Below are 16,219 nucleotides of genomic sequence, written 5' to 3' on the forward strand. Positions count from 1 at the left end.
TGCTGAAGTGAAGCATTAAGCCGTACAAATTGCACTGTTTCCTGCTGAGGAAGCCCAAGAAGTGCATCTCATTTGCTTTAAAGTGCCCTTTGAAATATGCCAGGAGTCAAGGTGCAAATCCGGCAACATTAGGCGTGACAGGTCCTCAGTCCGGGGCACAGGAGGGACACTCATCCCCCCTGAACTGGAAATACCCAAGTCGTGATGCAACAAAAGCCGAGTGGCTCATGAGTCATAAAACTGCTGCATTCACAAGCTCTGTTTGCTGAGAAGGAACGGATATGGTGACGGGTGTGTGTGTCTTGTGGTTCAACACGGTCCAAATTCACCTCTCTAATACACTGTTTTTTTATGGATTCCTGCTAGGTTGTGCCACGCCATTATTTGAATCCAGAAGCTTTAATACTTTCATCCTTGAGAGGATTATGACCAGAAATGGTTACTTTTTTTTTTAATACAGCGCGAGTCTGGATTTTGAATTTTTTTTTTAAACAAGATAGCTCTTCTTAAATTTAGAAGCGTTCATGTTTCGTTAATGGCGTGGTTTGTTTTTATCCCCAGTCAGCATTTCATGGTCAAGAGTCTTTAATCTCTCTTCAAATCTCCACCATTCGCACTACATTTACCAGGTCTGCAGTGGCCGGCGGAGTATACTCACTCCAATGCTGTCCTCCTGTCGGTACTGCTTCCAGTTGTGGCCTGTGTCACTGAACATGAGCAGGTAGCGGGCGACCCAGTCGGAGCTGCCGTACCTGCCTTGCGTGGCGATGGCTGTAATTTCGGTCCTCTCCCTCAGGTCAATCTCCAGCCACTGGTATTTATTGAACTCCAGAGGGGACCAGCCTCCAGCACCTTCACACAAATTGGTAGAGTAAAAAGAACTGAAGGGTACAAATGGCGGGAAGTTTGATCCGTCAGGCAGACTGAATTTAATGTGAGATTTGATCACCTTCACCTGACACATTCCGTTTTATTTGTAATTAAGATCTGAGTTTTTTTTTTTCTAGCAATGTTAGGAAAAAGGTATCTAGACATACAGTAGAACACACGCAGGATGGTGGAATTGATCATAAGCATGCACAGCTCCTCCCTCTCCAACAAAGTTCCACAGCAATTAAGGACCTCACGCCAATGACACTCTGACCAAGGATGCCCTTTCCCAAACAACTCTAATGGACCCAAGGATCGGAAACCATCTCCACTGACAAGAAAAAGCACAGATGGCAGTCAGGCTGCCCCAAACCCAGCATACCTCTGTGCATCAATAGTCTTTGAGCTAGCTGGTTGATGCAGGATAATTTTGTGCTTTTTATTACTCTGGTCTCCCTCCACAGCAAGTGGGCCGTACCCAAAAGGATTCAGACTGCTAAAATATTTGCAGGGTACACACACACACACACACAACAAATTCATTCAAACACTCACACCTGCCAATGTGAAGCTCTAATATGCTAATGTCAGTGTTACTTTCATGCTAATGCATAATTTTACAGAATGCATACGTTTGTGATGATGGATGATCATCTTTCTGCCAATATCCAGTTTTCACAATTATTGCCGTTTGCAGTTTATAGCGTGATTGCTTTAAGAAGGTCTAATATCCTTGTTTATGCTTGGAGGGCTTGGCGGGAAGACAGAACAAGGACAAGACACAGCAAGCATAAATTTATACTAATACTAACAGATCGGAGCAAACAAGGTAAATCGAGGAAACGCTAAACTCTGGTCAGGAATATGTTGTCAAAAGCGGCTGGATTTTTTTTTTACATAAGTGATGTCACGCAAACTCCACAGATTGTTATCTTTATGAAACATCATTGTTTTTATGTGTGTGATGAAATATTTCTTTTCAGAAACAACTCCTCTACCTTTCACCACCACACACAAAAGGGCCACATTACAGTGTGCCCAAGGCATAGTGATTAGTGTATCCATTGGGTAAGTGGCCCACTTAAATATTCATGAGAGCAGAGATTTCATTTAGCCAACCTCAGTTATTGGCCCCTGGTCCGTTGTCACCCTGGGTAATGTTTGATTGAAGTAAACTTTGTTTAATAAACTTTTCATCACAAACCCAGTATTAATGCCTGTTCATTGATGATGCAGAGCTCCACAGCTAATCTACAGTTACAGCTCAGTCTTGTGTACAACAATTACCTGCCATGGGACCTCTGTACGGGCTGGCACAGTTCAATTCAATCACACTGGAAATGCATGCATTTCTCGAATGGTTCGCACACACCTCCCTGGAAGCATTTTAATTGGACATTATTTTACAGAAAAAGGCCGTGTTACTACCTGATAAAGAATTTTTTTAGAATGCCATGTCTGAAAAAAATTCTGCCATCAGGGAACAAATCTATCTTTGCCCAATTGTGTGACATCTGGCCATTCATCCAACATAATGCTTTATCTGTTGTCAAAATGATAATAGAGTGTTGTTGCTACCAGAGACGACACATTTCAACGAGCATATGGCAATGAATTAGGCTTTATGAGAAGTTAATTCATTATTCACTTGGTGTTTTCTGCCCCTCACAAGGTGAAGGCAATAAGTAAAGACATCCCTTATTATGACATCGCATTGTAAGCGCAAGTGAGTGTTTCTCTTGTGAAACCAAATTTTTTTTTATTACAAAGCAGGCCAGCAGTGCACAAGTTTTATAACTTTATATTATTGATGTCGTAACTCTAAGGCATATGAAATGTGTTGTTTTCCAATGAGTTATCTGAAGCAGGAACCTCAAGGGCTATTTTCACCATGGAAAATGCAATGACCTACATGAGGAACTACAGCATCACATTTGGCAAAATCACAAGGGCGTGGCCAAGTTACACATGCTCCTTTCTTTTCAGGAACATTTATAAGGTTATATGCTCTAGAGGAATGTAAAATGTCAGATATCGTCAAAACGTACTGTCTTCTCATTTCACTTATTCTGAACTGGGCATGAATCACTTAATGACTTACACCAGATTTGTGTGGTATTGCATATGTAACTTTTTGGTTTTTCTTATCTTAATGTATGAAGCTTTTTAAAATGTATTTGTTTCTCTTAATGTTGCTATTCACTCTTCTAAAATAGTAAAATTCTAAATAGTAGTAATAGTAAAATAGTAAAAATAAAATGAAATACTATGATATAATTAGAAAAAATGTGTTATTTATTATTAAATGTTTTCTATTCACAGTGCATCACGTCTCGGCTGACAGGAGTGGTGAGTTCTGATCACCCCAGGTACCGACAGTTAGGAACTGGTGATGAAGACTCTTTATATTCAAAACCACCAAGACTCTTCCAAGAGCTGGCTAGCCACCTAAACTAAGCAATCAAGGGGAGAAGGACTCCAGAGGTCTTCTATGGACAGATGAGAAACTTCTAGAAGGACAATAATCTCTGTAGCAATACACCAATCAGGCCTGTATGGTAGAGTGGCCAGATGGAAGCCACTCATTAGTAATATGCAAATCGAATCTGAAGGACTCTCAGACTATGAGAAACAAAATGCTCTGGTCTGATGAGACAAAGATTGATCTCTTTGGTGAGAATGCCAGATGACCTGTGCCAGATGACCAGGGGTCAGGGTCTGAGCTGAGAGGGACTCGAGCAGGGCTTGGAGAAGAAGCAGGGTAACTGCAAGCTGCATGACATGGGCACTGGGAGAGTAGTCAGGATAGAGGGAAAGATGACTGCAGCAATGTACAGACACCTGCTCCATAGAGTCTTGAACGGTTCATCTGTCGGCAGGACAACAACTTAGAGTCCTTCAGTGGCCCAGCCAGGGCCCAGCCTTGAATCCAATTGAACATCTCTGGAGAGATCTCAAAATGGCTGCGCATGGACGCTTCCCATCCAACCTGATGGAGCTTGAGAGGTGCTGCAAAGAGGAATGAGCAAAACTGGCCAAAGTAAGGTGTGCCAAGATTGTAGCATCATATTCAAAAAGACTTGAAGCTGTAATTGCTGGCAAAGGTGCATCAAAGTATTGAGCAAAGGCTGTGAATACTTATGTACATGTCATTTATCAGTTTTTTATTTTTAAGAAGTTTGTTAAAACCAAGTAAACTTCAAAAGTTTGTTAAAGAAGTTTGTTAAAGCCAACTAAACTTCACATTGTAATGATGGGGTTGTGTGTAGAATACTAAGAAAAAATGCATTTAGTGTATTTTGAATACGTCTGTAACATAGCAAAATGTGGAAACAATTATGTTCTCTGAATACTTTTCTGAAATACTGTAAATACCCCTACCTTCTGCTGTGAGTACTAAATCTAATGGTGATCATCAGATGCCAGTAACTAAGCTATAGGTGGATGAAAGGTGCTCTCTGGACAAGAACCAGCATTTATTGTTTCCAATCTGGGTTCCTATAGAAACTTGTTGGCACAACCTGATGAATTTGGTGGGACATGAAATCACAATGATTTTCAAAACACAATTCTAAACACTAAATTCCATCTAATTCAATTCTACATGTGGTTAGGTAGGTTACTATATAATACATAGGTTACAGAATGTGAAGTAACATACACTGCATCACAGCACATGGTGCACACAATGAAATGTGCCCTTTGTATTTAACAATCACCCTTAGCGAACAGTGGACAGCCATGAAAGGCACCCGGGGAGCAGTGTGTGGGGACGGTACTTTGCTCAGTGGCACCTTGGCGGATCTGGAATTGAACCAGCAAACTTCTGATTAGGGGTCCGCTTCCTTAACTGCTAGGCCACCACTGCCACATTTATACATTTACATAACATTTTATTCTTTTTAAAAGTGGAAATAACGCTTCTAAATATAGACCAAAAAGCTTTGGTTGTGAATGGAGATAAGTCAACAGATTTAAATACAGGCATAGTGCAGTGACCTGGGAAATGGATTTAATAAAGCAATCCACTCAAATGTGCATTACCCTGTAGCAGGAATGAACAGAGAAAGTGCTGTTCTGTCAAGGTGGCATTGAAAAGCCCTGACACCATGGCAGAATGTGAGCTCTCTCTCTCTCTCTCTCTCTGTGTGTGTGTGTGTGTGTGTGTGTGCGTGTGCGTGTGCGTGTGCGTGTGCGTGTGCGGCAGAGGAAGTGAAAATGCTGAATCTGTCCAGTAAGACACCTCTGAGCCCAAACGCCATATGGCCAAAGCCGGTCAATCGACATGAATGGCGGAGACTCCAGCAGGGCAAACACAAAGAAGCACATATGGCTAAGCCCCACCTAACATGAATACAAATGCAGCCATTTGGAGCATGCCTCTGCAAAATGTGGAGCATAATAACTAAGCTCAGCCTTGAGAATCACATATTCAGTAAATCAGACAGTAAATCACTGATAACATTTCTCAACAAATACCGATTTTGTATGTTGCTCATGAGCTAAGCATCAACGCAAGGGTATTATCTGGGTCAGGTGACCCATGTGCAGTAATTGAGTTCATCTTATCGTGAGCAGTAAGGAACTGCTCTGCTGCACTCTTCCCCCTCCATTTGCTGCTCAAGCTCAAAATCCACGTGTCCCTTCCTGATCTGAGTCACCAAATCAATTACTTCTTAGTACAAAGATTCACTAAACGTAATTTCAGACGGCAGGAAAACAGTTTGAGACAGCAAGAAAGTTATGTATTATTATATAGTAACCTATGTACTAATAAGGTATGCATTAGTACATAGTAACACACTTTCCTTTACATTCCTGCCTAAACAGTATGTTCCAATTTAAAGTGTGCCGCATATAGAAACTGAACTGTTCTGTGTGAGCTTCACTTAGCGTAATTGGCAAATTGCTGATTGCTCTCACCCAAACTGCTAGTTAGCAGGAGCATAAGCAATGCCACATCAATATCAGCCTTGGAACAGAAATGTTTTTCACGGTCATTAAATTCCCTCATTATGTTCACCATTTTTTGAACAGGTGATTGTGAAAAGAACAGCTCTAAACATTATTAGAAGCAACTCTGCAAGGCATTAAAATGTACATTTTTAATGCACCATGCAGCTTACGCTGTCTGTTGACCATACCATACCGTATTTTATCAACCTGTTTATTCAAATGTCCATATGCCGCATGTTAATGAAATATTCATCAATCTTTCCTCTAACGTCTCATTGCGACCATTCTCCTCAATATATTGCCCTCATGTCTTCAGCTTCCTTTTTCCATCCAGCAAATCCTCCAGTAATAATGTCACAAATGTCACAGATGTACTGAGCATTTTGCTTCTTCATATTTTTCATAATATTTCATTTTGATTAATCTTCATCAATGGTGCCCTATGTTCATCATTAAGAAAATGCACTGATCAGCCACCTGACAGAGATTATGCATCATCGGCATGGTGACCAGTGCGGCGTGGACATGAACAATGCAATCACCTGACTTCTAAACACAGAAACAAGATTTATACGTTTAACCACATGTGCAAACACACAGGAATTTGGGGAACTCAGTTCACAGTGATCTCTGGTCTGGATGCAGATCTCTAGCACCGCACAATGCCAGTCCATGACCATCACGATTCTGAAATCATTCTCATTCAACTCTTCTTGAGGTCTGTGGAATTTGGGGAATAAGTCAGCCCTAAATAATTGCACATTGTGGCAGGACGCATTATTGTGCAGACAGACTCTACTGCCATCAGAGAATATTTTTGCCATAATGGTTTGTAGGTGGTCTGCAATGATTCCAATGATTCCTGTAAGGATTCTATCTCATACTAAATTGTGCTGCCATTGTAGGCAATTATTGTACATTTATGTGCCTCTGCAGCCTATGTGAAGTCTGACCTTTTACACAGTTATAAAGGTGAACCCAAAACACCTGCAGCCTTGGAGTGCAGCCTGGGTGTTGTGGGAGAACTAAGAGAAGACTACCAGGGAAAGTAAATGATGGGGACACATTCGGGGTGTCCCCAATAATGCCCAACTGTCACAGCTGGCTGAAGAACACCTGGTTGTGCACCGTTCGAAGAAAACCATCAGTAAAAACTGTGTCTCTTACCTCACCACACTGCCATGCAAGACAGGAGATCCTGTCTCCCTCTAGTTCTAGTTCAGGATCATTCCCTCATCATAAATCGTTTTCGAGCTATGAATGGCCAGCCATTATCTTTTGAGTTTGCAATTAAGTTTTTCTTCGAACAGTCCACAACCAGGTATTCTTCATCCAGCTCTGACAGTTGGACATCCCAAGCATCCCCATCATTTACTTTCCCACTTATTAGACTTTACTGTGCCCTGGAAGGTGGCTTGCAGAATCAGAGCAGACAGGGACTGAGAAGAAGAATTGTCAGGAGCCAAGCAAAAGTCCAAAAACTTCGGGGCCAACCATGAGACAAATAGGGCAAATCTAAAAGACTCGGCAAGAAAGAAAAGCAACTAGCAACACACCTAGGATGAGGAACTATTGTTTTGGCTGGAAGTTTATAGCAGTTGTCTTCTTCGTCCTCGTCTGCTTCCGGGTGGTCTGATCCCGGCATTGAACATGAATCTTAAGGCAAGCACATTTTAATTAGCCTTACAAATGGAACACACCATTCAGGTCCATATGTGTTGATGACACATGACCACAGATAAGAGCAATATATTAAAATGAAGGCCCATTTTGGTTCAGAGCAGTTCCGACGACTAGCTGGCTGTTCCTGGGACACCTTTAAAAAAGTACTGACCACTGCAAGTCAGGAACATTCCACAGACATCTAGAATCAATATTTGGCCCCATAAAATCACCCAGATCCCTTCCGAGCACCAATACAAAACATGTTGATATTGGTAGAAACCGTAATTCCCTCAAGGTCTTGTAAATGATGCAACCCATTCTTACAGAGGCAATTCTCTGAGATTGTCAGGACCCTGGGTTCAAAATTCAAAAGCTTAACAGCAACATTCGGGTGCCAGCATCCTTGTGTGGTGTGCCTTCTTCTTCATCTGGGTTTGGTTGCACCTTCTGTGTTTTTCAATGTGTTATGTCCCGTGGTCATGTGATGTGCTGTCTGTGTTCGCTGTCTTGTTTGTGTTTTCCTTTTTGTAGGAGGAGCCTGTAATTTACGTAACTCCTCCCATACCTGACTCTTATTTGCGCTCCCGTCGGACCTAGACCAGGACGTAACACAAAGGCTGTCGGCATTTGAGTGAAAGCATACATTTTTGCAATAATATCTATTCTAGATTATACACTTAACAAACACTCTTAAAACTGGTGGAAATTTTCGTATGTGATGTTTGCACAGTAGCAATTTAAAAGAAACACATTCTTGGAAAAATGAAAAAGTAAAAGTGGGGGAAAAAGGGATATTTTTATCATTTTAGGACATTTGCATTTACATGGAACCACCCTACATGATTTATTCACCACATAATTCACCTATTCAACTGCCCACCTGCCACACAATGTCCATTTTACACCTCAATACCATGGTTTTACCTTGGTTTTAAGGTCCAAGGCTTCCACATTTACTGGGTCTTCGTCTCTTTTCATTTCTCCATTCAAAGATGGAGAGTCATTTTCCAGCAAAGATGAACAGGGTAAGCTTTTATTCAGCAATTCCTGATCTATTTATTCTATTTTACAAATTTTGCATGTTAGGTATATTCATCATTGGATATTTATGTGGCCAATTATTAGAAAATCAGAGAACCTGACTGTCAATCTCCCTCTGTCTAGATCTCACCTTGTGGAGTGTCATAAAAAAAGTGTGGCGTAAGCTCAGCGACACATTATTAACAAACTATGCAATCATGGACAAAACCCCTGTTGCACCCACAAGGTCCCCCTGCTTAAGTACTTTCTTGTATGAACTCAACTTGCTGTGTTTGGAGGAAGAAGAAGGATGAGTACAATCCCAAAAGTACCATCCCAACCATGAAGCATGGGGGTGGAAACACTGAGGGGACAGGATGACTGCACCGTATAGACCAAAACACGGACCTAAAAAAGGTTACTTTTCGAGTTGCCTGACTGTGCGTTAATAAATGTTGTCGCTCAGCTCCTCCAGCCCAGCTCCAGTTACAACATTGCAAGAGTTTAATGGAATGTCTAATTAGCCTTTACGTGCTACTTGGGGGGATGGTAATTTTTTTGTGTCCGCAAGCGCAAAATTATTTTTTGTATTTATTTCTAAGCATTTAAGAAGAATGTCTAAGACAAAGCTATTGAGAATACCTACACTAGCAGTGGAATTTACTCTGATGCAATGGGGTGCCACCTAAAGTCTTGCTCAGGGCTCAAAATTTGTTAAGATGGGAAATTCCATAGCATTTTGTGCTTTTGTCTTTCATGAAGGTCCCCCACCTTTATCTTTGTCAAGCTGTGACACCCCCCAAACAGGAGGTGTCGGAGGCTTGAGGTATCACAACGAGAAAGACAATGCAGAGACTTCAAAGGACAATTCCTGATTGGACTGTGGGAACTTTTTGGGAGTAAAATGTATCAAAGAATTTTCTCTTGGGGGCTGAAGCTCTTCGCTTCTCTCTTCCCCCTCCATCGGGAGTTGGGGGTCCTTCCCCCAGTTTCTGAGTCTTGTTTTCTCTCCCTGTTTCTCGACAGCCAAGCTGCCGCTCTTCAGCTTATTTTCTGTCCTTTTTTCTCACTTCCTATATCCCTTTTAAATTTACAGCATTTATTTTACATTTACATTTACAGCATTTATCAGACGCCCTTATCCAGAGCGACTTACAATCAGTAGTTACAGGGACAGTCTCCCTGGAGCAACTTAGGGTTAAGTGTCTTGTTAAGTGTCTACCACCCATTATTTATCCCATTATTTATCAGACACCCTTATACAGAGCGACTTACAATCGGTAGTTACAGGGACAGTCCCCCCCTTGGAGCAACTTAGGGTTAAGTGTCTCAGGAACACAATGATAGTAAGTGGGATTTGAACCTGGGTCTTCTGGCGAGTGTGTTACCCCTAGGCTACTACCACCCGGTGGTAGAAATTACAAACTGTTCATTCTTTTACCATCTATTTTGCCATGCCTCTTTCATGCCAGGTAACATGAGATGAGTGTTTAATACAGAATGTGTGTCTCTCTATTTCTTTACATTAGGTGCCGGCCCAGGCTGCACACGTAGTGCATACCTGGTGTAAGATTACGCATTTAAGAACCTGTTCAAAATATGATGATCTTATGACAGAAGTGCCAAATAGTGAGCATCTGAATATAGAGAAACTTCTACTTTAATATATCCAAAAACGTTTCACAACACTGGTCAAGTCTGTTGTCTGACCTCTTTACCATTTAAGGTTTCTTTAGCAAATATTGTATTGTGTAAAGTATAATGATAAGTGGGTGGTAGTAGCCTAGTGGGAAACACACTGGCCTATGAACCAGAAGACCCAGGTATTTAAAAACCATACCATGTGTTTTTTTTACATTATGTCTCTCACAATTGAATATTACAGTTCTCTCCATTATTTGTAAGTGGGAAAAGTTTAAACATTTGCACTTTATAGGTCACTGTATTTGTCTGATAAAAAGTTTTTATTTATTTATTTGTTTATTTTTTAATTTACATAAATGCATCTCCACTAATGCAGTTGTCAAATTTTGCAAACAAATAACAAATCACTGCTTATTGTTGTTGCCTCCTCCGCACACCCTCCAGCACACCTTTCCTGGACAGCTTCCAGTCCTGTGCCACCATTAGCACCCCAGAGTCTGCTTATCTACTCGGCCATGATGAGCTTAATCAGACACACTACTGCTACACCAGCGGCCTGAAAGGCTTGAACCACTCCTCGAATGGCTTTTATCACTTCCGTCCTAATGTACAACAACCAGCTGCCAGTACACTCATTCTTGCTCCACTTGGCTCAGCCTGGAAGAGGAATTTGTCGTGCTGACAGCCCTTCAGAGTTCCTTCTGTCTATATAAAAAGTCAGTAATGTTTTTAAGCTGCAAGCTAGAAATAATAAATCACATTATATGTATAGAGAAGTCACAGGGAGAAATGCTTCTGATTTATCTAGCTCAAAAAAAAAAAAAAGAAAAATTAGAGAATTTATACAATATGGTATTCCATTCCTTTTTCCTTGCTTGAATGACATGACTTTAGTTGTTTGGACTCAATAATATTTTGCATATGTGGGTGTTTTTTTTATGGTGATAAACTATTGTCCTAACTCTGTAAATTACTAAATAATTAGTTTTTAATAAACAAACCAGAATGGATAATCACTATACCTTTAAAAGTTAGGGGTGCAAGATCTAAAGCAGATTGATATTATGATAGCGTTTACCTGAGAAAGCAGATCAGTTTTCAGCCGAGAAAACATACCTGCTCATGTCTGCAGTGAAAATGCATGAGCACATCATGCACAACTGTAAATTGGGGAATAAAGTAAACTTGCATATATAATTTTTATGTTTTTATAACAAAACATAAAATGCTCTGAAATAAATTTTGCCAAAATAAAGCCCACAGTTGCTCATGGTTTAAACTGTTGTTATTTACAGGACCATTACAGGGCTCTTGTAGCATCTAAGGAATGTGCAAAAAGCTGCAGTTCTGTCCACTTCCAGTTCTGACATAGCCATTGATGCTGCAATGGATGCCAGCAAACATATTGACCTTTGTTCATTACTTGGAGGCGAATCAAAGAGCAGCAAACAGCTGAAGAGAGAAGTCAGACAATGCACTTCATCCACGAATGGAAAAGCAGCACGCATGCAGAGTGGAGTGGGTGAATTAACAGGATCTGACTGGTCGTTTAGACATGGGCAAAATGCCCCTTCAGTGAGTTGGCACTGCATTCTGTATTGCAGTGTAGAACAGATGGATGCATGTCTAATGAAAAAAGCATTTTCTCATCAATAATTTACAGTTTTTCCACCTGCCAGTAACAAAGGGACCGCAGGCCATTTTAGCAGCAGGGATATCCAGCGTAATCAATATTTAAAAACTTGTACAGCATGCACATTTATCTGGACGAACTTAGGAGTGGTATGTAGCAATAATGCCAAAGTAATTTGCTCGAACACAGGGTTTGCTTTCATGTGATTGGTTTGATATATAACTCTTAAACAACGTTTTTTTTTTGTTTAATATTGTATAATTAACAGCACATTTTATTACTACTAATGTCAGGTAACATGCAATATAAAAAAAAATTCAAGAATTTTATAGAGAATGTTTGGACCATTAATGGTATTTATGTACAAATGGTACATAAATGGTACAACATTTTACCATTAATGTTTTATGATGTCACAAGTGTTTCTGAAAAAGTGCTTTAAAATATGTAACTCATGCAAATTCATTACTATTATGAAACAAACATGCAGTACAGTATTTTTCTTATAATAATAATAATGCATTTAGCAGCTTTGGCCATTATGTAAAATATGTAGTCCTAAGGCATTTCTGGGTGACATTTAGATAGAGAGTAAGAAATCTCCCCATAAACATCTTTTTTTTTTGTTGCATAAAACAACATACCATAGTTCCTGCGGATAAAAGCCCTGGCCTCCTCCCATAAGAACAATAAAATTTCAACCCCAAAGCCAGGCTACACAGCACTAAACAAAACGGGGTCCAAATTAATTCATACTGGTGCAGATCATTAATTATTTTACAGTTTAGGAGCTTTTGCATCCATTGTTTAGCTGTTCATTGTTTTTCTCCACAGTTCAAACATAAAACTTCCGGGGATTCTGTGTCGCAGCTGCACCATTTTTTTTTTTTGTTTCAGTGTGCTCATGTGGTTATATGTGCATTTAAGTGTTATGAATCTGTCCAACATCAAAAGAATGATCTGTAGTTTGCATCATTGTGATGTGTAATATGGGAAGATGACTATACTTCACATTTTCATCTTATAAATCTGGAAAAAAAAAATGACTAGTCACTATTACATACTTTTTTTTCCGAAGTGAAACTTGCATTAGGATGATTGGTTTTTGCATTTTATTTCTAAAAGATCCTGTCATGACACAGAAAGGGGGAAGAGGACCCAGGCACAGAGAGTTAACACTTTAATTTTACGCAGGACCAACCTACATATAGCTCTGTACTTTGAGAAAGGGGGAGTGGAAACAGGAAAAGGTTCACAATCTCATGGGGACACTACACACACACACATTATCTGAAAAGCAAACACAAGACCATCACGTACAATATCCCACTCATACACAAGACGGGAGTCTAACTGGCTCCACTCCTGACCATGACCCTGAACCAAAACCAAGACTGTGACCATAAATCCAAACAAACACCATGAAAATACCATGAAAAAATGAGTGGCTGAGAGCACACAGCTTCTCCTTTCACTCATCAACAGACATACATAAAAGAGGGTCATCTGGCTAGACTTCAGACCTCTCTATTGACCTCTTCCCTGGAGGTTAAGCCAGAGAGATGGCAATTAGACACTCTAGCACATCTGTCATGCATGCCATGGCCTGCAGGGAGCTGGCCTCATCGCTGAAGGTATTGGAAGGGCATGTGTGCGGAGCTGGTACTGGTGGCTGCTGGGAAAAGTGGACGCTCTCTGCAGTGGGCCCAGGCGCTGTTGCTGCGCTGCCGCCCTGCCGGGGAACGTACAGGCAGAGGATTGGTAAGTCCGCAACTGCAGCTTGAGAAGTGGGTGCAACTCTCTTCAGTCACTCTCTTCTGCCAGCTTACCCCCGCACAGTCTTCTTCCTCCTCCTTACTGTCCACCTCTCTCTCATTATACTCAAATGAATAAACAGGTCCAAATTTCCATGAGACGTAAAGTTCGGCTCTCATTCATGAATGCCAGGTTTGCTAGATTGTAAACTGGAATTCATGATTTAAATTCATGATTTAGCAGTGGTGACCTAGTGGTTAAGGAAACTGACTCGTAATCAGAAGGTTGCTGATTCGAATCCCTCACCGCCAAGGTGCCACTGGGCAAAGTACCATCCCCACACACTGCTCCCTGGGCACCTGTCATGGCTGCCCACTGCTCACTAAGGGTGATGGTTAAAAGCAGAGGACACATTTCGTTGTGTGCACGTGTGTAGTGTTTCGCAATGACAATCACTTCACTTTCATTTTGTTAAAGGCTATGAACCTGAAGGCATCTGAGAAGGAAAGAAAGACCTTACAAAGCCATTAGACTATAAGCATTTGAGAAGATGTTAATGACAAGATCCTTGATCCTTGGGTTAGTGAATAATGCGGCACATAAAAAGAATTTTCAGAATCCGGTCTGGAAGGGGATACTCCGGGATCAGGGTTCGTCCTGTGTTACTATGATTCCTGATTGTTTTCACCTCGGTATGCCTATATAAAGCTGCTCTGTTTGTGTTGGTTTGCCATTGGTTTGTTGTTGGATGATGTTTCCCCAATGTTTGTTTAATAAAACCGCTGTCATTGTGCTATGTGTCCTCTTTCCCTCGCCATGTCCGACAACCGTAACAAGATTCTATGTTTAGTTTTCACACTGCTGTGAACGAAAATGTTACCCAGATAAATAAGTCAGCCAGAGGTACAATTTTCTGCAAGGTTAATTTGCTAAAATGTGACTCATAATGGCAGACAATACATTACCATATTTTTGGATGGAGACAGTGTTGTTTGCATGTCATTAGCATAATTGGAATTGCTTATATTCGTCTTCTGCTCTGGGTTTCTATGTTGACTATCAGACACAAGTGATCTCACTGACTTCTATAAAATGAGTAATTGCTGGCAGTTTGACACTGGCAGTGGGACAGCTTGCACACATGAATTCTGCCCACATGGCATCCAAAGTGGCAAGAAAAGCAAAAGAATAAAAAGAAAAGTGAGTGTTTTTTCGTTCTCTTTTACAACATTACTGCTGTTGCCTGAAAAAAGGCATTACGGTTCATACACCACACTGAACTCAAACTGACTGCAAAATTTCAAGCCCTTATAATAACAAAATATATGAATAAATAAATAAAATCACACAAATTCTTAAACGGAAAAAAAAATTCCCAGTACTGAAACAAAAAAGCTTGTCAGATGACTTGTGTTGACAGTATGAAAACAAGGCAGGGCTCTTACCATCCCTCCTATTGAGTTTAGCGAAGCCTGGTCCATGGCTGTTGGACAGTTGGGATGAACTCCTGAATGCTGACTGGGGTAGCTGTGATACCAGGGGTGCGTCGCAAGTTTCTGTCAGAAACAGAGGGAACAACCTCAGTTAAAATGGACAGGGGTCTACACAAGTTCACCCTGAAGTGCATAAATATGCATAAAGAAACAGACATCACAGCGCGTGCACTATTCTCATTATTAAAAAGCAGGTACGTACTCACGCTGGGAAACTATTTTCTTTCTGTTCTAGCCTTTATCTTATCATCTGTAAATTCCTTTTATTGTTGTTTTTGCATTAGCAGTAGTGATTGAATAGTAGCCTTGATGGGAAGCTGGCGTGTATGAAGTATGAACCAATCAGCTTTTTGTATCTCACTGGTTAAAAAAATAAATAAATAAAACACACATCTCTCTCTAACTTATTAAGTACCTTCTCTACAAAAACCTAAATCCACAATGGGGTTTTTCCAGTGTTGCAAAAGACAAATAAATTCATTTTTCACTAGTCTAACAGGTGCTCATGATGATTTACCAAGGTAAAGACATTATGTCATGGTTGACTTCAAGTAAATTCAAATTATATTCAGCTTTTAGTAATTTGTGAAAATTACCACTATAAATTCAGGAACGTGATAGAGAATGTTTATTACAGCAGAAAAAGCAAAAATCAATGCAATTGCAAGGGTGTTGCTCAAACTTGAAGCTTCTGCCTAAAAAAATGAAACATTAAAATAAACACAGTACATTTTAATTCTTAGAAGATCACTTTTGGTTTGGGGATATGCAGCATCTAAACCATATAAGAGTTCAAAAAAGACCAAGGAAGAGGCAGGCTAATTTGCTAGCTCAAGCATACTAATTAAGATGTAATGTAGGTACAGAAATGAAATGAATTGAGAATCACACATGAAATTGCATAATTATACTCTCTGAATAAAGGTGACTAAAGCAATTGCCATCACAGTAAAACCGATCTTCCCATTACATATTTACCTACATTATCATACTGAGGATGAAAGGGCTTCATGCTCAGTCATGCCCAAGTCAGGAAGGGTAATGAACACATTAAGCACAAATGAGTCTTGGGGAAGGTCAATTTATGAATAAAATCTAAGACATCTGAGAGAAGCTAGCAATTGTCATAACGTAAGGGGCATTGTCATAACATTAGGGTTAGTCGTGGCCTAGCGGGTAAGGT

The 16,219-nt window shown here is 40.4% G+C and overlaps 1 protein-coding gene across 1 annotated transcript in view; it reads right to left on the reverse strand.

Moving 5' to 3' along the window:
- The window catches only part of cntnap3 (contactin associated protein family member 3), a 70,138-nt gene that overhangs the window by 43,143 nt on the left and 10,776 nt on the right, over positions 1–16,219 (reverse strand). The window contains exons 2-3 of the mRNA XM_028979495.1: positions 14,989–15,099; positions 659–852 (exon numbers count right to left, since the gene is read on the reverse strand). Coding sequence (XP_028835328.1) covers positions 659–852; positions 14,989–15,099 — 305 coding nt within the window. The remainder of the gene's footprint in view (positions 1–658; positions 853–14,988; positions 15,100–16,219) is intronic.

This window comes from Denticeps clupeoides, chromosome 5 (genome assembly GCF_900700375.1).
Source record: "Denticeps clupeoides chromosome 5, fDenClu1.1, whole genome shotgun sequence".
NCBI lineage: Eukaryota > Metazoa > Chordata > Actinopteri > Clupeiformes > Denticipitidae > Denticeps > Denticeps clupeoides.